This window comes from Acomys minous (genome assembly GCF_964271855.1).
Source record: "Acomys minous genome assembly, chromosome: 2".
Lineage (NCBI taxonomy): Eukaryota > Metazoa > Chordata > Mammalia > Rodentia > Muridae > Acomys > Acomys minous.
The window spans coordinates 148,285,881-148,309,152 of record NC_140484.1 but is presented as its reverse complement, the minus strand read 5'-3'; the positions used below and the strand labels follow the sequence as shown (position 1 = coordinate 148,309,152).

Genomic DNA, 23,272 nt, shown 5'->3' with positions numbered 1-23,272 from the left:
GGTTAGCCTCCTTCTGAAGGATCTAGAACTGACCCCGTTCCCCTGTCTTCTTTAGCTCCCAGAGGCTTCTCTCCTTCCTTTGCTCCCACTTTCAATACCAGTAGATAACAAGTTCCTTTTCTCCCTCTGACCTCTCCCCTCTCTCTGACCTCTGACCCCACCCCTCCCTCTTTCAGGGTCCCTGCGATTCTACTGGACCCACTTGAATAATCCTAGGCATCCCTCCCCACTTTTTAAGACCTTTAATCACATTTGTAGAGTCCATGTTTTTGAGACAAGTCCTTATATAGCACATGCTAGCTTGGAACTCACTACGTAGACCAGGCTGGCCTCAGGCTCACAAAGGCTTTCCTGCGGAACTGCAGGCGTGTCTACCTTCCCGGCCAGAGAGCCCCTTGGCCTTGTGCGATTATTGATCTTTGACAACATGATCAAGGGGCGCCTGTATCACTAAATCACACTTTGGGTGGCAATGAGGGTGCTTCCAGAGATGATTAACTGAAGGGGACAGGGCCACCAAGAAAGTGGGAACATGGTAGTGACCCAGATGAGACAAAAATGGGAGCAGGCAGCTGGGCAGTGCAGAGATGCTCCAGCTTGCTGGCTAAAGAGAGGTAAGCAGCTTTGTTCCTCTACCAACGGCTCTGCCTCACCTTGGCCCAGGCACTACGGATCCGAGTGACCCTTGAGTTGTGAATGGCAACTGTTTTGTCACAGTGAGAGGAAGGAACACCACATACAAATGGCATGCCCATGGCTTCTAGGAGTTAGGAAATGGGCCTCATGTGAGATAATGGGATGTCTCGATATGGAATGAAACAAGTGCTTTCCTCCCACAATGCATCACCACTGAGTGACGGCTGAAAGAACGTGCTCTAGTGTGGTTAAGTTTCAGTGAAATCCCATTCTTTTTTTCCTCTTTGAACAATGAAGCTAGCAGGTGCCTACATGAGATGAATTATGAGTCCCCCAAATCCAGACGTGAAAGCAGTCAGCCTGGGTAGCATCAGCAGATGGCTGCATTCGGGGACAGGGCCTTTTAAAAAGATGGGTACTTAGAATAAAATGAAGATTTCTGGATGGCTCCTCATCAAAGAGGTTGCCATTCTTACTAGAGGAAATTAGGCTTGGGAGGCAGCTCCTCTCCTGAACTGCAACAGAACATGGGAGAAGGAAGAGGAAGAGGAAAAAGAGGAAGAGAAGGAGGAGGAGAGGGAGGAGGGAGAGAAAGAGACAGGAGGAAGAAGGTGGATGGAGAGGAGAAAGATATTTAGAACCAGACAGACACAGTGGAAGTCCCAGGGAAGGCCGGGAGAAGGTGGCGCCCTAGCCAGCTTTCCGTCGCAGTAACACGTACACCTAAGACCATCAACTTCCGCAAAGGAGTTTGCTTTGGTTCTCAGATTTAGAGGCATCTGTCAAAGTCTAATTCTCCTTGTGGCTCAGGTATGGTAATGACGCATCCTGACCGGCAGGAGGGTCCTAAGCAAATCTGCTCAGCTCATGGCCAGGAAATGGGAAAGCCAGAGCAGAATTGGTCAGGCCCTCCTTTGAGAGTAAGCACTCAGTGACCTGAAGATCTCCCATGAGACCCCGCCTCTCACATCTAGATCCAGCCTACAGCAATGACCTTCCCTACGCCAAGGAGAGACCAACCTTGCTAGCAGCTCGCCTAGACTACTGGCTTCCAAACCAGTGAGAAGACAGATTTCTGTTGCCTTAGCCATCCATGGCAGGGTTCTCTCTGCAAAGGGATACAGAGGCCGACCCAGTGCCCACTTCCCAGGCTAGTCCTAAACTCAAAATCCTCCTTCCTGGACATCCCAAATGCTAGGATGATGGGTGTGCACCACTGTACCCAGCTTTCTGGGTTACTGCTGGAGTTTCTTGGAGTTTGCCTAAATGAAAGATGAGCCCTAGGGCTGGGAAGATAGCTCAGCTGGTAAGGTATTGTCAATCAAGAGTAAGGATAGGTTTGATTCCCAGAACTCATAAAAAGTAACCTGCATATGGTGGCGGACACCTATAATCCCTGCACCCAGGGTATTGCCTTGGGAAGCAGGAGCACATGGAGCCTGGGAGTTCATTAGCTATCCAGCTAAGCCTGCCTGGCGAGTTCCAAGCTAGAGAGAGACCCTATTAAAACAAAACAAAAATAACGTAGGAAGGTAGAAAGCACTTGAGAAACAACACCCCAAAGTTGCCTTCTGACCCCCACAAATGTGTACACAAATACACATACAAATGCACACATGTGCACATGTGCAAATAAGATAAGCTTTAGACTCTATACCTGAAGAGCAGACTGAAGAAGCAGGTGACCAGGCAGGCTCCGATTGTGAAGATGTAGGCTAGCTGCATGTCGTAGGATGCTCTACCTGTCCCGTGCTGGATTGTAGAGTTGGTGTAAAAGCCATAGTACATCACCGTGTCCCTAAAATAACCCTGACAGGCACAGCAAAGGGACCCACGTTAAGCGACTTGCTTGAGAAAGGCAAATGGCTGTTCTTCAGGTCCCCCGTATGCAGTTATTCAGACATTCACACATACTTCTTGGCATCCAAGGAGATTAGCCCTGGGGCAGGGAAGATACCACCCACTGCATGGCATGCAGGGGCCTAGTGTCCACGCGGGACCTGTGCCCACCCTCCTGGGTCCTAAACCATCTTTAGATGACACAGTTAATACAGCATCAATGTTCTGTACACGGGTGTTATGGTACGTGGATTAGGGAATAATGACAAGGACCAGGACTGCTTACATGCTTATACACACACTGCTCACATGCTTATACACACACTGCTCATGTGCTTATACACACACTGCTCACGTGCTTATACACGCACCGCTCACGTGCTTATACACACTGCTCACGTGCTTATACACACACTGCTCACATGCTTATACACACACTGCTCACGTGCTTATACACACACTGCTCAGGTGCTTATACACACTGCTCACGTGCTTATACACACACCGCTCATGTGCTTATACACACACTGCTCACGTGCTTATACACACACTGCTCACATGCTTATACACACTGCTCACGTGCTTATACACACACCGCTCATGTGCTTATACACACACTGCTCACGTGCTTATACACACACTGCTCAGGTGCTTATACACACACCGTTCACGTGCTTATACACACACTGCTCACGTGCTATACACACACTGCTCACGTGCTTATACACACACCGCTCATGTGCTTATACACACACTGCTCACATGCTTATACACACACTGCTCACGTGCTTATACACACACCGCTCATGTGCTTATACACACTGCTCACGTGCTTATACACACACTGCTCATGTGCTTATACACACACTGCTCACATGCTTATACACACACTGCTCATGTGCTTATACACACACCGCTCACGTGCTTATACACACTGCTCACGTGCTTATACACACACTGCTCACATGCTTATACACACTGCTCACGTGCTTATACACACAATTCTTTCAATGTATTGTTTGTGAATGTGTGGATGCGCGCATGCCTGTGTGTGTGCGTGTGCATACGTGTGTATTCACGTTTGGTGTGAGTGCATGAGTGTGCTGTAGACAAGAGGAGAAACAAGTGTTTTGTTCTATGAATCTCCATGCTATTCCCTGGAGACAGGGACTCCCACTGAACCTGGAGCTTGCTGGTTTGGAGCCTAAGCTGGGTGTCCGATAGCACCCCTCCCTCTGCCCACCACAGTGCTCATAGCCATGTCTGCCTTTGTATGTGGGGTGCTGGGGATCTTAACTCAGATCCTGTGTGTGCAGCAAGGGTTCTTACCTACTGAGTCACACCCACCCCCACCCCACCCCAGGCCCAGATACAATTTTTAAAATACATTTTGCACCTGTGGCAGTGGAGGGTGGGTTCTAGTTTCCTGGGAAAGAGACCTAGATAGTTCAGAAATAAGTTTCTAGAGTCGGAGAGAATTTCAACCCAAGCTGGTTTTGCAATTGAGGAACCCCCGCTGTGAGCACCTGAACTTGGGGATCAAGGCAAGCGCCCTGGAAGCCAGGTGGTCAGCCATCTTCACCCTCTGCTATCTACTCAGTGTGGCAGCCTGACAGAGCGCTCACAAGGAAGACAGCTCCTGAAGGCAGGACGTTATCGGCGCCGGCACAGCCGCTGGCAGTGGGTTTTGTAATAAGGGGGAAATGATGTATCTTGGTAGACTAATTTTTCTTCCCATATAAACATCCACCCAGCAATTGATCAATAGGTAGATAAATGATAGATACTAGGTCAATAAACAAGCCATAAATACAGGGGAAATGATTCTTTAGAAGTAGAGGGAGCTGGACGGGCCGCTGGTCTGCACAGAGCTTGCCTAGAATGCGCAAAGTCTGAGGTTTGGCTTTCCTGCGTGAAGAAAAACGAAATACATAAAACGTTTAAAAATAAATAGGGCTAGGGGTTCTATTTTAATACTTCTTTTGCAATTTTTTTGTCTTTACCGTGCATCTCGGACAGTTTTATAAATCCATGCTCTTCTTAGCATCAGTGAGAGCGTACCAACCCAACTGCCTGTGGAAGCAGGGAACCTCTACCCTGTGAGCTGGCACTGAAGAGGTTTCTGCTCCTGAGATTCTTTAGAGCAGAGCTGCTAAAACTACACCCCAAGGAACCTGCCTTTGTGTCTCTATGAACTAAGAGTGCTTTGTGTGTGTGTGTGTGTGTGTGTGTGTGTGTGTGTGTGTGTGTGTGTGTGTTTTGACTGGAGAAGAATCAAAGAACGAAAACATTTTCAGACATCGGGTTATTTAAGGTCAGAAAACTAAGAATCCATCCCTAGGATCACACCTGCATTATTGTATTTGGCAGAATTAAGGATAACTATCCGGGGACGGAGAGGTGGTGCAGCAGTTAGGAACATTTGCTGTTTTTCCAGCGAGCCTGAGTTCAGTTCCTGGCACCCAGGTCGGGCAGATCACAACCACCTGTAACTCCAGCTCCGGGAGACCTGAGGTTTTCTTTTGGTTTCTACAAGTACCCACACACATGCGAACATACACTCACACAGATCCATACACATATAGACACAAATAAAAATGTTAAAATTACTTTAAGGGATACACCCCAGCTTTCAGAATTAGACAAAAGAAGAAAGGGAACATGAGTTTTCCTTCATTTTCCTCTGCAGTGGAAAATTTCCAGAAAAGGATTGATTGTATTTTGTAGAGATAAAGAAAAGAGAAGATTACACCTGGATGGGGAGGCCTGGTGGCACTCAGAGGAAGGATAGCAGGCTACCAAGAAGAGACTTGATACCCTATGAGCATATACAGGGGGAGGAGGTCCCCCTTAGTCACAGTCATAGGGGAGGGGAGTAAGGGGAAAATGGGAGGGAGGGAGGAATGGGAGGATACAAGGGATGGGATAACAACTGAGATGTAATATGAATAAATTAATAAAATATTACAAAAGAAGAAAAGAAAACCATCTGTGTCCACTGTGTAATGTGAAGGGGAAAGAAACACACACCAGGTAGCCTGTAAGGAACACTTATCTTCCATAAGAAACAAAAAGGTGGAATGCCTAGTTCATTCATAGCTGGTTCAAGTGTGCAAAGAAGCGAGGTGTGGTAAAAACCACCTGCGACACCGGTTCCTGACCTCTGGATGTTTGAGCAGCTCACCCCGCAAGGCCGTGCACTCAGTGCTTGAGGGAGAGCCAGCCACTTCCTCTCCATCAGGCAGAGTGAGAGGTCTGAGGAAGTGTGAGGCAGGCCCTGGTGAACGTGGGTGGAGAGCAGAGAACTTACCGCCCCGGTGAAGAGCTCCACGCCAGTGAACTGGAGGGTGTTCCTCTCGCCCACGGTGAACTGTGGGATGACGATGAAGCTGAAGTTCATGACGAACAGGAAGATGTTAAACTTCAAAAGCCACCTCAGGAAGCTGAAATAGGACAGGACGCTGGTTCCAAACTTGCCTCCGATGACCTTGAATCTCTTCTGCCACAAGCTGATGGAACTGAGGAGCTCTGAGAGGCTGCCCTTGGCTCTGCGGCAGGCCTGGGGTGGGAGGCAAAGAAGAATCTTGATTCTCACTAAACAAGCGGCTCCTGAGTGGGTGTTGTGATAGCCAAACACTCCTGCTCCAGGGGCCCTATTCCCAGCCAGGAGCTTCGAGGCGCACTGACAAAGGTGGCTTCCTTCATGTTCGTAACGACCCTCTCAGGTGCACTTCCTACCACCTTCCCAGGTTGTGCTTCCAATGACCAAACTGGCCACTAACATCTTACCTTCCAATTCCCACCGTTTTACTCCCACACCTATGTTAGCCTGTACAGTCTGAGGGCTAGCTCTGCTTCCCTCCTTCCCCCTGACCCTTGATCACACTTCAGTCACACTCTTGTTGAGTTCCCCTTCCCTCCATCCCCTCCACCCCGACCTTTGACCCTTGACCTTTGACCTTGCTGAGCTCATCCCATTTACAGTGAGATACAAATCAATTTACCCACTTGGATGAGCTCCAGAAAAAGAATAAATACAAAACTGCGGAATCATGCAGCCACTCCCTTCCAGGTATGTGTGCCGGTTGGTCAGTTTTTGTCAACCTGACACAAACCGAGATTTTATCTAGGAAGTGAAGACCTCAACTGAGGAACTGACTCCATCAACTGTCTGCAGCCAATTCTGTGGGGGCACTTTTCTGAATAACTGAAGTGAGAAGGGAAGCTTACTGTGGGCTGTGTCACTCCTGGGCTGTGTAAGAAAGCAGGCTGAGCAATCCATGAGAAGCAAACTAGTAAGCGGTGTTCCTCCACAGTTTCTGCTTCAGTGCCTGCCTCCAGGTCCTGCCTTGAGTTCCTGCCTCCAGGTCCTGCCTTGAGTTTCTGCCTCCAGGTCCTGCCTTGAGTTTCTGCCTCCAGGTCCATCCTGCCTTGAGTTCCTGCCTCCAGGTCCTGCCTTGAGTTTCTGCCTCCAGGTCCATCCTGCCTTGAGTTCCTGCCTCCAGATCCTGCCTTGAGTTCCTGCCTCCAGATCCTGCCTTGAGTTTCTGCCTCCAGGTCCATCCTGCCTTGAGTTCCTGCCTCCAGGTCCTGCCTTGAGTTTCTGCCTCCAGGTCCATCCTGTCTTGAGTTCCTGCCTCCAGGTTCTGCCTGGAGTTCATGCCCTGGAGTCCCCACTCCATAGACTGTGATCTCAGAAGTAAAAGCCAAATAAGTGCCTCCAGCTCAGATACCTACCTGCCTCTGCCTCCTGAGTACTGGGATTAAAGGCATGGGAACATGTTTTCAAAAGTTTATTTACTGGCTGGGTGTGGTAGCGCATGCCTTTAATCCCAGCAATCAGGAGGCAGAGGCAGGCGAATTGCTATAAGTTCGAAGCCAGCCTGGTCTACAAAGCGAGTCCAGGACAGCCAAGGCTAACACTGAGAGACCCTGTCTTGAAAAACAAACAAACAAACAAAAAAGTTGACTTACCATGGAAAGTGAGCTCAGACACTGAGCACAGCAGTTGGCCTCAAGGGTGCCATGGGACTGTTTACTCTTTTCTTGGTCAACTATTTTTCTGTGGCAAACAGGAAGAGAAAATAAAGGACACTGATGTAGTTCATTTCTGTGAAAACTATCCACTCCTAGATGTGGAGACCCCCAGCTTATAGTCCCGCCCTCTCGAGTGGCCAAAACAGAATCACTTAGTCCCAGGTCTCCAGGGCCCTAGCACTGGAATTACAAAAGGCCATTGTGTCAGCTTTTACAGGGGCTCTGGTGATGGATGTTGACCTCTCATGCTTGCATGGCACCATTCTTCAACTGACCTTTCTCCCCTGACCTTTCGTTTTCATTTTTTTGGGTTTGCTTCGTGTTTTTCTTTTCTGTTTGTTTGCTTGTTTGCTTTTAGCAAAAATTTTAAATTTAGAATGGTTTGGAACTTGCAGTTAGCTTTCAGGCTCTGTAGAGTGTTACCACGTGCCTCTCGCGAGCTCCCCTGTTAACTCTTAAACTTTCCAGGATAGGTGTGGTAGCTTGAATGAGATATTCCCCAGAGTTTGGAGGACATTTGAGCATTTGGCTCCCGGTTAGCTGCACGCCTTGAGAAGTGTGGTCTTGCTGAAGGAAGTACACCGTTGTGGGTGGTCTCCGAGTTTCAAGACTCAGGCCATTGCCAGCTGGCTCTCTCTGATTACTTGTGGTTCAAGATGTGAGCTGTTAGCTACTGCTACAGCCACCTCTGCCAAGATGGGCCCTAATCCTGCAGGGCCGAACACACTCTCCCATGAGCAGCCTCTGCTGTGGGGCACTCCAGTAGAAGAGTAGTGCAGTAGGTTTGTCAAGACAAAGCCAGCATGCATGTGTCCTGGTACCTGGACTCCTGACACTCGCGTCAGAGACTCCCAGTTCCCACCCACCCCATGCCCAGCCCACCCAGGCCTCACACGGTGCATTTGTTGTCCCTGACTCTTTAGAACCCTCTACTTCTGGTCAGGTACTCAGATTTCCCTTGCACTTGGTGACCTAAAGATGTTGAAATCGGAGACTTTGGAGGATTTGCCTGCTGCATACTCTGGTTAGACTGGGGTCTGGCCTTTAGGAGAGAGGAGCACAGAAAGACTGCCTGTCTCATGCTGTGTCTTTGAGGAAGCTAATTCAAGTGAGTCCCTTGCCTCTGCAATGGTAACTAGACTTCCCTGGAGACTTGCTTTTCTCCAGAGAATCCTTTTTGGAAGCAGTCACCAACCAGGGTGCACATGCCTTCTAGGGGGACAGGTCAAGCCGCAGCCCTTAGCAAGCTGCGCATGGCTGGACATGAGTCTAGTAATCCCAGCACTCAGGAAGTGGAGGCAGAAGGATCAGGGGTGCAAGACAATCTTTGGTAATATGGCAAGTTCAAGGCCAGCCTGGGCCACAGAAGAAACTATAACAATAAAAAGCAAAAATAACCTGAGTGTGATACACACCTTTATTTGAGAGCTCTGAGGGCTGATGCAGGGGATCCTGAATTTGAGACCAGCTAAAATTATAATATAAATGCTTTCTCTATAGACACACGCACACATGCATGCGCGCGCGCGCGCGCACACACACACACACACACACACACACACACACACACGGGGGTGGGGGGGGGATGGCCACCCTGTAAAGATTTTCCTTACAGAAGAACTGTCTCCTGCATTATTCAGTTAGTTGTCTTTTTGAGATGGGATGTATGCAGTAGACTGGGCTCCCGTACAGGAACAAAGGCCTTACCTAAGCTCTCTCTTCTCTTGCATGGTCCTTGGCTGGTTCCTGATGGTTTTGATTCTGTCTCTAGATGTCATGGGAACCAGGGATACGATTAGTTTTTGCCCTGCAGAAGAAGATGAGCAGAGTTCTGGTTTTTTTTTTTCCTTGAACACAGTCTTAACATTTTAAAAGATGACACTAGAGTGAGATTTGATAGGATATGCTTATAATTCCAGAACTGGGAAGCAGAGGCGGGAGGATAGCAAGTTCAAAGCTAGGCTGCGCTACATAATGAGTTCAAGGCTAAGCTTGGTGGTTTTAGGCATTTGAATATTTTTTCTCCAGTTGGTGGCGCTCTTTGGGGAGGCTTGGGAGGTGTGGCCTTGGAGGAGTGCACCATGGGGCAAACTTTGAGGGCTTAAAGACTTGAACCATCCTCAGTTAGCTCTTTCTACTTCCTGCTTTCAGGTCAAGATGTGAGGGTATCCAGCCACCATGCCTGCTGGTTACTGCCATGCTTCCTAACTAAGGCTGACCCTTAACTCCCTGGAGCTGTATGTCCAAATAAATACCTTCTTCTGTAAGCTGCCCTGGTCACAGTGTTTATCATAGCAATAGAAAAGTCACTAATATACCAGATTACCTCATGAGATCCTGTCTCATCCCCTATAAATAAATTAATCGATCAACCAACCAACCATGGTGTTGAAATTAGAGCACGGAGGGCTGGAAAGATGGCTCAGAGGTTAAGAGCACTGTCTGCTCTTCCAGAGTTCCTGAGTTCAATTCCTCGCAACCACATGGTGGCTCACAACCATCTATAATAAGATCTGGTGCCCTCTTCTGGCACACAGACATACATGCAGACAAAAGCACTGTGTATATAATAAATAAATCTTTTTAAAAAATGAAATTACAGCACGGTTTATTCTGAGACAGATTCTTGCTGTACAGCTCAGGTTGGCCTGGAACTGGTGGTTCTGTGTCCTCAGCTTCTCGGTTCCAAACAACAAGCACACGGCACCATATAGACTGGAGATCATCACAAGTGGGGTCTGTCGAGGTGGCACAAACCTTTAGTCTCAGCACTCGGGAGGCAGAGGCAGGTGGATCTCTGTAAGTTCAAGGCCAGCCTGGTCTATACAGTGAGTTTCAGGTTAACCAGAGCTACACAGTGGGATCCTGTCTCAAAAACAACAACAACATCAACAACAAAAAACACAAATGGAAGTGGCCAGTGTGTGCGTGTGTGAGTACATATGTGTTTGTGTTCAAAACCAAAGTTAAAATTTAGACTATTCTAATCCAATACTGTTGTCATTCCCAAGACCAAAAAGAGAAGAAAAGAAAAGAAAAGAAAGAAAGAAAGAAAGAAAGAAAGAAAGAAAGAAAATTACTGAGCAAAGCAACAGATCCCTCTTGTCTCTCACTTGCATGCCTTACCTGGTTTCTTTTCACTCTGGAACTCCAGGCAATTTGAGAGCTTTTTCCTAGGTCCCTGATAATTGCCACAGCACTCTTAATTCTCTCTTCTCCAGTAACTCATAATCACATTTTCAGTCACATGGCCAACTGGCCTCAACCTCATCCTATTAACTAGCTGTGAACTCCAATTGAGTCCTGATTAGGTCCAGTTCCTTCACAAGGCCTGAGCTTCCTCTGCTAACACCATCTCCAGGCATACTGGACAGGTCCTAGTGAGGCTAAGCCAATCCAGTGGCTTTGTCCTCTTTGCAGGAGACTTAGAAAATGTTTCTTGGAAAAGGCTTTCTTCTTTCTACACACAAAGGGCAGAAGCACAAGTCCACACTTCTTCCTCTGGGGAGTGTGGTCTAGGTATAAGCCCTGAGCTGCCGTGACCATCTCCTAACAGTGAGTGGGAGCGGCTCGCAGGATGCTCTGCTGAGGGGAAGGTGTGGGCTGCTCCTCAGGCTCAGACTCCTCAGAGGAAGCTCTGGGTTCACTGAGGTGGACGGGGGAGCCTGCAAAGGGCAACAACTCACTCTGCTGAAGAGGAGGAGCTTTTGTCTCCCTGTGCAGGACAGGCTAGGCAAAGAGGAGGGAAGGGTCACTAGTACAGGGTTGGGTCCACTTTTCCCTTCTAGGAATTACTGACACATAGTACACTTCATACCTAGAATGGAAACATAGACATTAAAAGAATTTCTTAGGTAAGATCTCATGTAACTCAGGCTGGTCTCAAACTCTCCACATAACTATGCAAGATCCTGAACTTCTGCTCCTCCTTCCTCTCCCTCATAGTGCCAGGACCACAGAAACACACCACCATGGCCTGTGCCAGGACCACAGACACACACCGCCATGGCCTGTGCCAGGACCGCAGACACACACCGCCATGGCCTGTGCCAGGACCGCAGACACACACCGCCATGGCCTGTGCCAGGACCGCAGACACACACCGCCATGGCCTGTGCCAGGACCGCAGACACACACCGCCATGGCCTGTGCCAGGACCGCAGACACACACCGCCATGGCCTGTGCCAGGACCGCAGACACACACCGCCATGGCCTGTGCCAGGACCGCAGACACACACCGCCATGGCCTGTGCCAGGACCGCAGACACACACCGCCATGGCCTGTGCCAGGACCGCAGACACACACCGCCATGGCCTGTGCCAGTACCGCAGACACACACCGCCATGGCCTGTGCCAGGACCACAGACACACACCGCCATGGCCTGTGCCAGGACCACAGACACACACCACCATGGCCTGTGCCAGGATCACAGACACACACCACCATGGCCTGTGCCAGGACCACAGACACACACCACCATGGCCTGTGCCAGGATCACAGACACACACCACCATGGCCTGTGCCAGGATCACAGACACACACCACCATGGCCTGTGCCAGTACCACAGACACACACCACCATGGCCTGTGCCAGGACCACAGACACACACCACAATGGCCTGTGCCAGGACCACAGACACATACCACCATGGCCTGTGCCAGTACCACAGACATATACCACCATGGCCTGTGCCAGTACCACAGACATATACCACCATGGCCTGTGCCAGTACCACAGACACACACCACCATGGCCTGTGCCAGGACCGCAGACATATACCACCATGGCCTGTGTGTGGTGCTGGGGTGGAGCCCTGGGTCTTTGAAATGATAGGCAAACACCCTACTGAGCCTCAGCGTCAATGCCTACGTCTGGAGTATTATGGGGTGAAACAGAAGCAGCATTTCTTATCTTTTTGGTTGTGAGCCTAGCCTTTAATGGCTGAGCCATCTCCCCAGCCCCAGAAGCAGCATTTCTGTTGACCTCAGGAGTTCAGAGGCCAGAGAGTCTTGGCTTAGACTTGGACCCAGTAAGAGCAGAGAGAGGCACCTGCCTTGTCCCATGAAACCATGGTGGCAATGACTTTTCCTGAGCCTCGGTTTCCTCATTAAGCCTGCCTCAAAGGTTCAGGGTATGAGAAAAATGCCTAACAAAACTAAACGTGATGACTACCAGACATATGAACTAAGGTTGTTTGAAAAATAAACTCTCAAGCCGGGTGTGGTGGCGCACGCCTTTAATCCCAGCACTTGGGAGGCAGAGGCAGGCGGATCACTGTGAGTTCGAGGCCAGCCTGGTCTACAAAGTGAGTCCAGGACAGTCAAGGCTAACACAGAGAGACCCTGTCTCTAAAAACCAAAAAAAAAAAAAAACCTCTCAGTAAGTATGTCTCAAAGCAACAATTCTCCTCATCCCCAGTGTCCTTTAGATTACTGACTATACCCCTTGAAAATTACCTGATTTTTTAAAAAATTAAAGGCTTAGTGGATAAAGTGCTTGCCATGTGGGTGTGGGTATCTGCCTTTGGATCCCCAGTACCCCTTTATAAAGCACACACACAAACAACAACAACCTGTAGACACATTAAAGCTACTTTTCTAACTTTCCCTGAGCATTCTATACCTTGAACACTTTCATGGAAAGTACAGGCTTCATCCACGCCCAGGCTGTCTGGGCCATTATAGATCTGAGAAATCGATTCGGTCAGAGATGAAAACCTCAACAACCGGTTGTCCCTCCTGTCACTCCCATGGCTCAAAATCTGACCGTCTATGGTGTCTGCTGCTGCTGCTGAAAACATGCTGAAGGTGGAGTTTGCTGATGGCTTCCTCAGGAAGATGTGATTGGAGGCTGGGTGATTTGGGACCCCAGACGGAACAGTCTCCACTTCTATGATGACTTCGTTCACTTGGTTATCTGACAGCATCTCTTGCCCCTGAAAACTCATGTTCTTCACAGGGTTGGTCATCAAAGGCCTCAAGAGCATTCATAGTGGCATGGCTGGGCCCGCCAGGGAAGAGCGATGACATCAGAGAAAGGGTGCCCCATTCACAAAGAGCTCCACGCAAATTACAACATGCCTCCTGCCTTGTCCCCTGAAGGGGCTCCTCGGGAGGAGATGTGTTTCCCTGCAGAGAATTCTGCCTTGGTAGCTACGTGAGAAACTGTAAACAGAACCCTTCATTAAAGACAATGGGGTTCTAGAAACAGAAGGTGGGGAGCCTTCTCAGTGATCTGTAATCATGGGACAAGGTTTTATTTTCAGTTCTACATTTATCATTTTATATGTGTATTTTGGGGCAATGAGATGGCTCAGTGAGTAAAGGCACTTGGTGTCAAGCCTGGTGACCTGTGTTTAATCCTCACATGGCAGAATGACAGAACTTATCCCTACAAGTTTTCCTTGATCTCCACACACGAGCCTGCACACACTAATTACTAAATGTATGTCTATATAAACCTACATGAGATCATAGCATTATCGTTATCTCCTGACCACCTCAGGTCTGCCTTCTAATATCTACCCTCCTCATGCCAGGAGACACTCCTGCACAGACACAGCGCTCAGTCAAGAGTCTCCCAGCTTCCTTTGCAGGTAAGGGTAGCCACATGGCCCAGTTTTAGCCAAAGAGAATGCAGCTTTTGGTTATAAGCTTTAAAAATAGGTGGTCTGCCTGGTTTTTCTTCTTTACTACCCTTCTGCCTTTGTGCCTTCTGGTTTTGAAAACAAGTCAGTATTCACCCATTAATGATAATGGACAGACGGAGGGAGGGAATCCCACAGGAATAGCTTCTCTATTGGATTCCTCTCTCTCCTCTTCCTGTTCCCTGAGAAAAATAAATTTTTTATTACTAAGCCATTGATTGCTCTGCCTCAGTGCCAGAGACGTGAACAGAATTGTTGTACAGATCCAATTCACAAGTGACATGGACCAACTTGCTCATTTTGTTGGCTGTTTATGCCCACTCAAGCAGGAGGGAAAGCCTTCCCTGCCATAGACTCCCTTTGTAAACTTTGTAAAACCCCCAAGGCAGGAAAATGGCCAGGCCCCTGCCTGAGGAGCTCCAGCAGCCAGGTCCCTCCCCAAGGCCTCTCTAACTGTCAGAACAGCGTTTCTAGCCTCTCTAACTGTCACAAGGGTCATCTTCAGCCCTTCAGTAGGACCTACCCAGATGATGCTAGTTTTAGGTGAACCATCTGAACAAAAGGCCACCAATCCCTCAATTCTCCTAAGAGCAGGACTTGAAATCCCACCAATTGTCATCCTGGGAATCTCTGCTCTAGAAAGTTCCATAAAAGCTGTGTCTGCTCAGTTCTCTGCTGCCCTCTCAGGGAGGTGGGGGAGCAGGGGCAGCCAACCCTGGATTCGTCCCTCTACACACCTGGACCCTCCCAATACATTTCTTTTATGAGATTTGCTGCCCGGTGTGACTCTCTCATTGGAAGAAGCCAAGAAGCAATGAAGAGAAGAGGTGGAGTGGAGCTGAGGCTCCTGAGGCTCCTGAGCTCCTCAGATCAGCGGGGGAGACCCTCCTCTGGGAGCTGCAACATCTCTGCTGAGGAGGCCTCCTCTCAGGACACTATTCAGTCTGAGCATGAAGGCCAACAATTTTCCAGTAGGCTAGACTGAGGGTAGAGATGAACTGACACACTCTGTCCACTGACTCCTACTAAATGTTAGGATTGGACAAGGACTTCGTATCTCCTCCCCACAGCGGTCATTAGCATCACCCACACCTCCTTTACCAAGGGCAGATACTTTAGAGCAGTGGTTCTCAACCTTCCTAATGCTGTGACATTTAATACCATTCCTCATATTGTGGTGACCTCTAACCATGAAATTATTTTTGTTGCTACCATATTTTTTGGACTGTAAGAAGCACCTGACCATAAGATGCACCCAGTTTTTTGTTTGTTTGCTTGCTTGTTTTTTTTTTTTTTTTGAGACAGGGTTGCTCTGTGTAGCCTTGGTTGTCCTGGACTCACTTTGTATACCACGCTGGTCTCGAACTCACAGTGATCTGCCTGCCTCTGCTTCCCAAGTGCTGGGATTAAAGGTGTGCGCCACCACGCTCAGCTGATGCACCCAGTCTTTAGAGCAGATATTTACATAATGATTCATAACAATAGCACAAGTACAGTTATGGAATACATTATTTTTTGGACCATAAGACACATTGCTTTAGAGTATGCTATTCAGGTTCACACAATTACCCCATTTCATAGCGAAAAACAAAACAAAAACCCTGAGGCTCAATGGGAGGATTTTGCCTAAGGCTAGGACGAGAGAAAGCCTCGGAGCTAAAGGTCCAGCCTAGGTGCTCTGAACCCAAAAAAGGAGAGCTTGAAATTTCACCACTGTCCCCTCCTGGACCAAGGTGCTAATGTGTATTCACTCATCACTCATCCATAAATTAGCAAGCATTTACTAGTGCCTGCTCTGTGCAGGGAGTTCTTGGGGCATTATCGATTACTTGATGTGTGATTTGAAAATCAGAAAACAGGGAGATTAAAATGTGTGTCTTCTATTTCTTCACACCCCTCCCTCTACCTCTGGGGGGCGTCTTCTTCCGGCCTCATGCTGGCTGGACCCAATGGTTGAAGGCAATCTCTGACCTGCTGATACATCCCACCAGGTTGCAGTATCTACCTCTTGAAAAAGTTACACTCTAGCTTGGGAAGGTTCTGGAAGGCTGCTCATAAGATATGGAGCTGGCAGAGAAATAGCTTTAAGTTGTGGGGTCCCTCAATTTGTATTGGATATAAGAACCCTTCTGTTTGGTCCTTTTTATTTACAGGCTTGCCTTTGTGATGGTGTTCCCTGGTGTCTCTCTGACAGCTTCCATGGGCTTCTTGGTCTCTGTCGCTAATCAAAACCCTGCTTGCCACACTTGAGGGGTTTTTTTGTTTTGTTTTGTTTTGTTTTTGTTTTTGTTTTTGTTTTTCCTAATACTTCAAAGCCTTCAGTCTTTCAGGAGAGATGGCTCAATGTATGCTTGCAGGTCAGCTTGAGGACTTGAGTTAAAATCCCAGTATCCACACAAATTCTAAGTGCGCTTGTCCCCTGTAACTCCAGGGCTTCGGAGATGGGATCTAGGAACCCCAAGAGCTCTCTTGTATGAGGCCAGGGAGATGCCTCAGCTGGTAAAATGGCTTTTGACTAAGACTGACCACCTGGGGCTGGAGAGATGGTTCAGCGATTAAGAGTACTGCCTGTTCTTCCAGAGGTCCTGAGTTCAATTCCCAGCAACCACATGGTGGCTCAAACCATTTGTAATATCATTTGATGCCCTCTTCTGGCATACAGGGGTACATACAAATGGAGCACTCATATACAATAAATAAAATAAAATATTAAAAAAAAAAAAAAGAAGAAGACTGACCCCCTGCGTTCTGTCCTGGGTACCAACATAGTAGAAGGAGAAAACAAAGCCCCCTAGGTTAGTTCTATGACTTCCACATGTGCACCGTGACACACACACACACACACACACACACACACACACACACACAACTTATCTGTTTTTGTGAAAGGGTCTCACTATGTTGTCCTCGTTAGTCTGCAACTTTCTATGTAGACTAGGCTGTCTTTGAACACATAGATATATGCCTGCCTCTGCCTGCAAAATATGGGGACTAGAGGTATGTGCAGCCACATCTGGCCAAAATGTAATTTTAAGGGTGTGGGAAGGCTTTGACTCAATATCTCAGTTGAAGCAATAGGAAGGTGTCAACTCCTGACTTCCATAAGTGTGTACACACATATGCACACACACACACACACACACACACTCAAACACACACACAAACACACACATGCATGCACACGCACACACATGCACTCAAACACTCAAACCAAATAAAAAAGATATACAGATAGAAAGAAAACAAAGCATTTGTTTTTCACTGGTCTACATATTCCCAGTGGCATACACATTCCAGCATTATGAAAGAGCTGCTTTATTGTTTCACAGTTGGTTCCTGGACTTTGTCCTCAGAAACAGACACCAGCCTTGAGACAGATAATCCTATCCTGTCACCTATAATAAAGTGATTGGTTGAAACATGGCCATGAGTTCCTTGTTGAACCATGAGCATGAGTTCCTGGACAGCCAGGGAGGAAGAAAAGCCTCCTAAAGGATAGCTATGCTAAGAGGCATCTGCAGGTCTGATGGCCTGACCCTGATGTCTATGAAGGACAAGTTTAAAGAGAAGCCAAGCCAAGCAGACTTGAGAGATGGGTGAGTAATAAGTCCAATGGCACCCAGCCATGGCTTTGGACTGTAAGGTCATAGTTTCTATACTCAACAAACTAACTGACAAAGATCTCTAAACTACCTACTATGTACCAGGTACTATATGAGGAAATGAAAGCTATTATGACCTTTGGTTCTTAAATTTTCCTGCACCTTTTCCCTCATAAGCCAATAAATTCCTTGCTAATGAACTGGGTTTCTATTATAATCAAGATTTTTAAAAATGTGTGTGTGTGTGTGTGTGTGTGTGTGTGTGTGTGTGTGTTACGCACATGTGTGTGCATGGGAGCTCTCACCTGGTTGAGTGGGCACATGTGGAGGTCAGAGGTTGATGCCACAGTGTTCTCCATCTTGTTTTTGAGGCATGGTCTTCCAACTGAACCTGAAGGTTGCCATTTTGGCTAGACTGGCTAACAGTGAGCTCCCAGGATCCTTCTGTCTCTGCGCCCCAGCACTAAATTACAGGCATCTGACATTATACCCAGCGTTGTTTGTTTTTTTCCCCCTTGGGGTTCAAACTCAAGTCCTCACACTGCCCAGCAGGCACATTACCCACTGGGACATGTCCCCATCCCACAACCAGAAGAGTCCTAATGAAGATACCTTGATACTTAGATGGGAAAACCTGCATTGTCTAAAAGAAAACATTAAGTGCTGAAGTTGTGGTTCAAGGGTAAAGCGTGTGTTTACCACCCACAAGAGCTAGGTCCAATCCCCGCAGCAGAGGAGGAAAGATGGTGGGGAGGGACAGATGGAGGCAGGGAGAAAACGCTTACAATAAACGAAGCATTACTGTGTCTGTACAAGTCCAGGGGCCTTGATGAAACGCCGTTTCTGTACCTGGGTGGCCTTGAGTCCAACCCTTGCCCAGGGCTGACGGTTCGGTGATATTCGACTAAGACTCACCTTGGGGTGACGTCTGCCAATCACGCTCACACAGCAGCAGGTTCCTATCCACACAGACAGGGCTGCTTCCTCTCACATAAGCAGAGTTCACTGCAATGAGAAGGGGAAACATGGCCAATCAGGCCTTCCAGACTAGACACGGAGGAAAACATGACAGCCGAACGTGCTCACAGGGCCTAGGAGGGGTCATCCATACCAGGACATAGTCTTGGAGACCCTACAGGATCCAAGATTAAGAACCTGAGTAGAAAATATGATTAAAATACAAAGATAAAACAATTAAAACTAGTTAGAGCCTGGAGAGATGGCTCAGTGGTTAAAGCACTGGCTGTTCTTCCAGATAACCGGGGTTTGGTTCGCAGATTTCACTTGATAACTCACAACCACCTATAACTAAATGTTTAGGGGATTTGGTGCCCCTTTGGCCTCTGAGGACACTGTACATTATGTGCTGCACAGTTATACACCCAGGCAAAACACCATATATATATACATTAGGTAAAAATGAAATCTCAATTTTAAAAAATTAAGACTAATACTTGTGATTTGGCTAAAATCATGCTTATGTAACTAGAAAAAAATGCATTTCACAAAACTGTACTTTAATTACATAAACTTAAGTTTATATGCTTACATTTTAAATGTCTATCTCACTTTATAATTTGTTGTGCTTGTTAATAAATTACAAGTCACACTGAAACCACTTGTACAGGCGAGCACAAAGGTTCCTGGAAGCCGTGATGTTTTGTGACAATGAGTGGACTAAGTGTGTCCTGATTTCTTTGGGACAGAGTCCACTCCTTGCATCTGTGGGGCAGTGTCACATTCCAATGTACTCTTATACAGCCCACATTAAAGAGGAAAGGCGAATGGAACAGGATGCAGGGCACTTTTGAAAGGGCCATTGCCAAAGGTTCTTGAACTTCCTGCTTGGGCGCAATTCTCAGCCTGTTATTTACTAGCTGTTTGCCCCAGGCATGTTAGCATCTCTGATCTTTACTGTCATAAACTGTCATAAAATGCACCATAGAGATGGCGATCTGGTTTTTACACAGGATTGTTGGCGGAACAATCCGTTAAGACATGTCAAATGGTTGAATAAAGCCTAGAATGCAGCAGAGTCCTAGTGCACACTAAAGGGGGGAGATGTGCCCTGCCCCTTCCTCTCTGATGCCTTGGAAACCGTTCCCAGCCCCCGCCCCCACACCACCCTGTACCTACTAGCCTCATCAAGCCTCTCTCTGCCTGTGCCTCACAGCACTGGCATCCTGTGCTGCCCTTGGCTGGTGCTTCTCCACTTCCCTTCCTTCCTCTTCTTCCTCCTCCCCACTTCCCTTCTGTCTTTGTCCTCTCCTCTCGTCCCGTCCCCTCTCCTCTCCCTCTTTGATCCTCCGTGTACATAAGCAGGGCCAGTGGGGGAGGAGAAGCTGCTGTCACATGGCCTTTATTCACTGCCTTTTGCTTTCTGCCTGGGACACTAATGCCATCTTAACACATACTTACCATAGCCATTTTTAGGATCACCTGGCAGAGCGTGGCCCCGCAGCCCCACCATCTCCACGGGTGCCATTTCAATGCTTTCGGGATAGTCTTCACTCTCCCTCCCCAGAGTGCCAAGGGGGCCATTGCTCCTGCAGAGAAATAAGGGTCAGCACTGGATATGTCCAGCTGAGCACCTTTAAATCCCGAGAGGAAGGCTCTCTGTGGTGGTCTGCCTTATTATCACCTTGACTGGATTGAGAAGGCCTAGGGAATTCATAAACCACGCCTCTGGGGGTGACTATGAGGTCGTTGCCAGGGAGGGCTATCTAAGGGGGAGACTTTCTGAACGAGGGCAGCGGCGCCCATGGTGGGAGGAGGGGGAAGACGGTGGAGTGAAAGGGCAACCAAGAAAAATAAAACTGAATGCGTATTCTCTCCCTCCCTCTCTCCCTCCCTCCCTCCCCTCCCCTCCTCTCCCCATCTCTCTGCTTCTTGGCCACTGTGATATGGGGTGGTCTACACATCACATCCTCTGCTCCATGATGGGCCAAAACTTTTGAAACCATGAGCCAGCACACACATTTTCTCATTTAATTTGTGTCAGGTTTGGGTTTTTGGTTTTGTTTTGTTTTGGTTTTGGTTTTGCTTTGTTTTGTTTGTTTGTCACAGTGGCAGAAAGTCTCACTAGCACAATTCTACTCTACCTGGAAATACAAGGGTGACAACCCAGTCATCCATCTATTTATCCATCCACCACCCACTCACCCTTTTCATTCACCGCTCACTTATACGTAATCTATCCATCCGTTCACCTGTCTTATGATGCTGACTAAAGGCCAGGCCTGTGTTAGGTGTGAGCTAGCCACTAAGGATACAAAGGAAAAGACATGTGGTGCTCACCCTGAGGGATTTTCCCCTTCACAGCCCACTTTTAAATACAGTACGTGGGAATGCAGCCTGCCTCACAGGTTAGGGGGACCCATGGGAGAAGAAAAGAGGACTGGCTGGGTGGTGGTGGCGCACGCCTTTAATCCCAGCATTTAGGAGGCAGAGGCAGGTGGATCTTTGTGAGTCTGAGGCCAGCCTGGTTTACAAAAAGAGTCCAGGACAGTCAAGGTTACACAGAGAAGTCCTGTCTCGAAAAAAAAAAAAAAGAGAAAAGAAAAAGAAAGAAAGAAAAAAGAAAAGAAGAGGACTGACAGGGTCAAAGGTGGCTCTTGGACTGGTGACTCAGGCAGTCAGAGGTAGTTCCACCTGTGACCTATCCTAATGACACTTATCTGTTAACTGCATACCAAGTCCTGTGTCCTTGTTCCCTGAGATAAATGCAAGCCAGTGGGATCTTGTTATTTCTTTCCTCTTCCCTCCCCTCCCCCCTCCTTTCTGTCCATTCTGTCCCCCCTCCCCCTCCCTCTCCCTCTCTCTCCTTTTCTTCCTTCTTTCTTTTGAGAAAAGGTCTCACTATGTAACCCAGTTTGACCTTAATGTCACAATCCTTCTGCCTCAGTCTCCTAAGTGCCCAGACTCTGAGAATGTGATCACCACTTCTAAGATAGCCACTCAAAACAAACCAAAATTTAAAAAAAACTCTCAAATTTATAAATATTTTATTTGAAATGGTGCATGTAAAATAAAATCTATATATCAGTTAAAATTTCATGTGGTAAAATGTATACCTTAACAACAACAAAAAACTAACCAAAAAAATAAGTATTGCTGTTGACATGACCTCTGGAAAAGTCAACCCAGAAAAATTGGATTTGGCCCAGCTTGGGCACCCAGCCAATACTGTCCAACGTCTCATGTACCTGAAAGCAGCGATCAAAAAACGGCAGAAGCTAAAATCCTTTATCCCACCCACACTGGCGAGCTGAATGCCTCCAGCTGGTGGCACTATTTTGGGGGTTTTCTGGCAACTTTGGGAAATAAGATCTGGATGAAGGAAGTGGGTCGCTGACGGTGGGTCCTTGGAGAGGGACTCTTGTCCCTGCATCTCTGACCATCCACCCGGTCTCACTTTGCCACCCAGGACACGAACAGCTTGCCTCTGCCACACATTCCTGTGGCCGTGACGCTCTACCCAAGAGCATGGGACCAAGACACCTCAGGCTTGAACTCCGTGAGCTGAAACAAACGCCTCGTCCTGTAAGCTTGGGCATTTTAGACACAGTGACACAAAGGTAATCAATGCAGGTCCCTAATGGAAACCGCTGGACCAGCTCCGCCCCAGTGGAGGAATACACTTGGGCTTACCTCCTTATGACTCCCAGGGGCTCGGAAGAGCCATAATCATGCCCCTCATCAGCACCGGGGTAGTCTGGATTTCCATAAAAATCGGGAGCGTCTGGTGGATTCTCAGCACCTGGGTAATCAGGTTCCCCAAAGGAGTCTGGGTAGGAGTTGACTCTGTTGACTCTGGACCCAGGGTAGCCTGCATCTCTTCTGTAGCCCGGCAGGTTGGAATGGGATCTGGGGTCCGGATGGTCAGAGTCGCCTTGGGCTCCAGGGTAGTCTGGTTCTTCCAGGGATCCCAAATAGCCTAGATTGGTTCTGGAGCCTGTGTAGCTCACGCTGCTTCTGACTCCGGCAAAGCCAGAGTGGCGCTGAGAGCCGGGGTAGTCAGGTTCCACAGAGAGGCCTGTGCGCCGGGATTCGCTCTGGGAGTCAGTGTAGTCTGGTTCAGGGAAAGAGGCGAGATAGTCTGGCCTCGTTCTGGAATGTGCAGGGAACGGATGACTCCCGGGGCCGCGAGAGTCCATGTTACTTGGAGATCCGGGATAATCTGGTTCTGCTAGGGAGCTGGGGTAGTCTGGGTTTGTCCTAGAGCCGGGAGAATATGGATTGCTCCTGGGGTGGTGGAAGCCGGGGTTGTCTTGAGATGCTGGGAATTCTGGGTAATCCTGAGCTTTCCAATAGCTCTGTGGGTGGTTCTGAGACCCTGAGGAGCCAGGGTAGTCAGCATCCCCTATGTAGCTGCTGTTCCTGTGGAAGGAAGACATGATGCCCAAGAGTCTTCAACGTGCTGTGCTAAAGCACTGCTGCATCCATAGCAACTCAGGGACCTTTTCATTAACCTGAAACATTGAAAAGGAGGGGGAAAGTCAGCTATTT

At 48.1% G+C, this 23,272-nt stretch overlaps 1 protein-coding gene across 2 annotated transcripts in view; it reads right to left on the bottom strand.

The window, feature by feature from the left end:
- Positions 1–23,272, bottom strand: part of TMC5 (transmembrane channel like 5) — a 73,402-nt gene that overhangs the window by 28,430 nt on the left and 21,700 nt on the right. The window contains exons 2-8 of one of the 2 annotated variants that reach the window (XM_084768569.1): positions 22,415–23,235; positions 20,183–20,310; positions 18,680–18,769; positions 9,220–9,319; positions 7,450–7,537; positions 5,786–6,034; positions 2,294–2,445 (exon numbers count right to left, since the gene is read on the bottom strand). In XM_084768569.1, coding sequence (XP_084624695.1) covers positions 2,294–2,445; positions 5,786–6,034; positions 7,450–7,537; positions 9,220–9,319; positions 18,680–18,769; positions 20,183–20,310; positions 22,415–23,160 — 1,553 coding nt within the window. In that variant the 5' untranslated portion in view covers positions 23,161–23,235. Of the gene's footprint in view, positions 1–2,293; positions 2,446–5,785; positions 6,035–7,449; positions 7,538–9,219; positions 9,320–13,138; positions 13,660–18,679; positions 18,770–20,182; positions 20,311–22,414; positions 23,236–23,272 lie in introns of those variants that run through there. The other variant, XM_084768568.1, reaches the window with a different exon arrangement.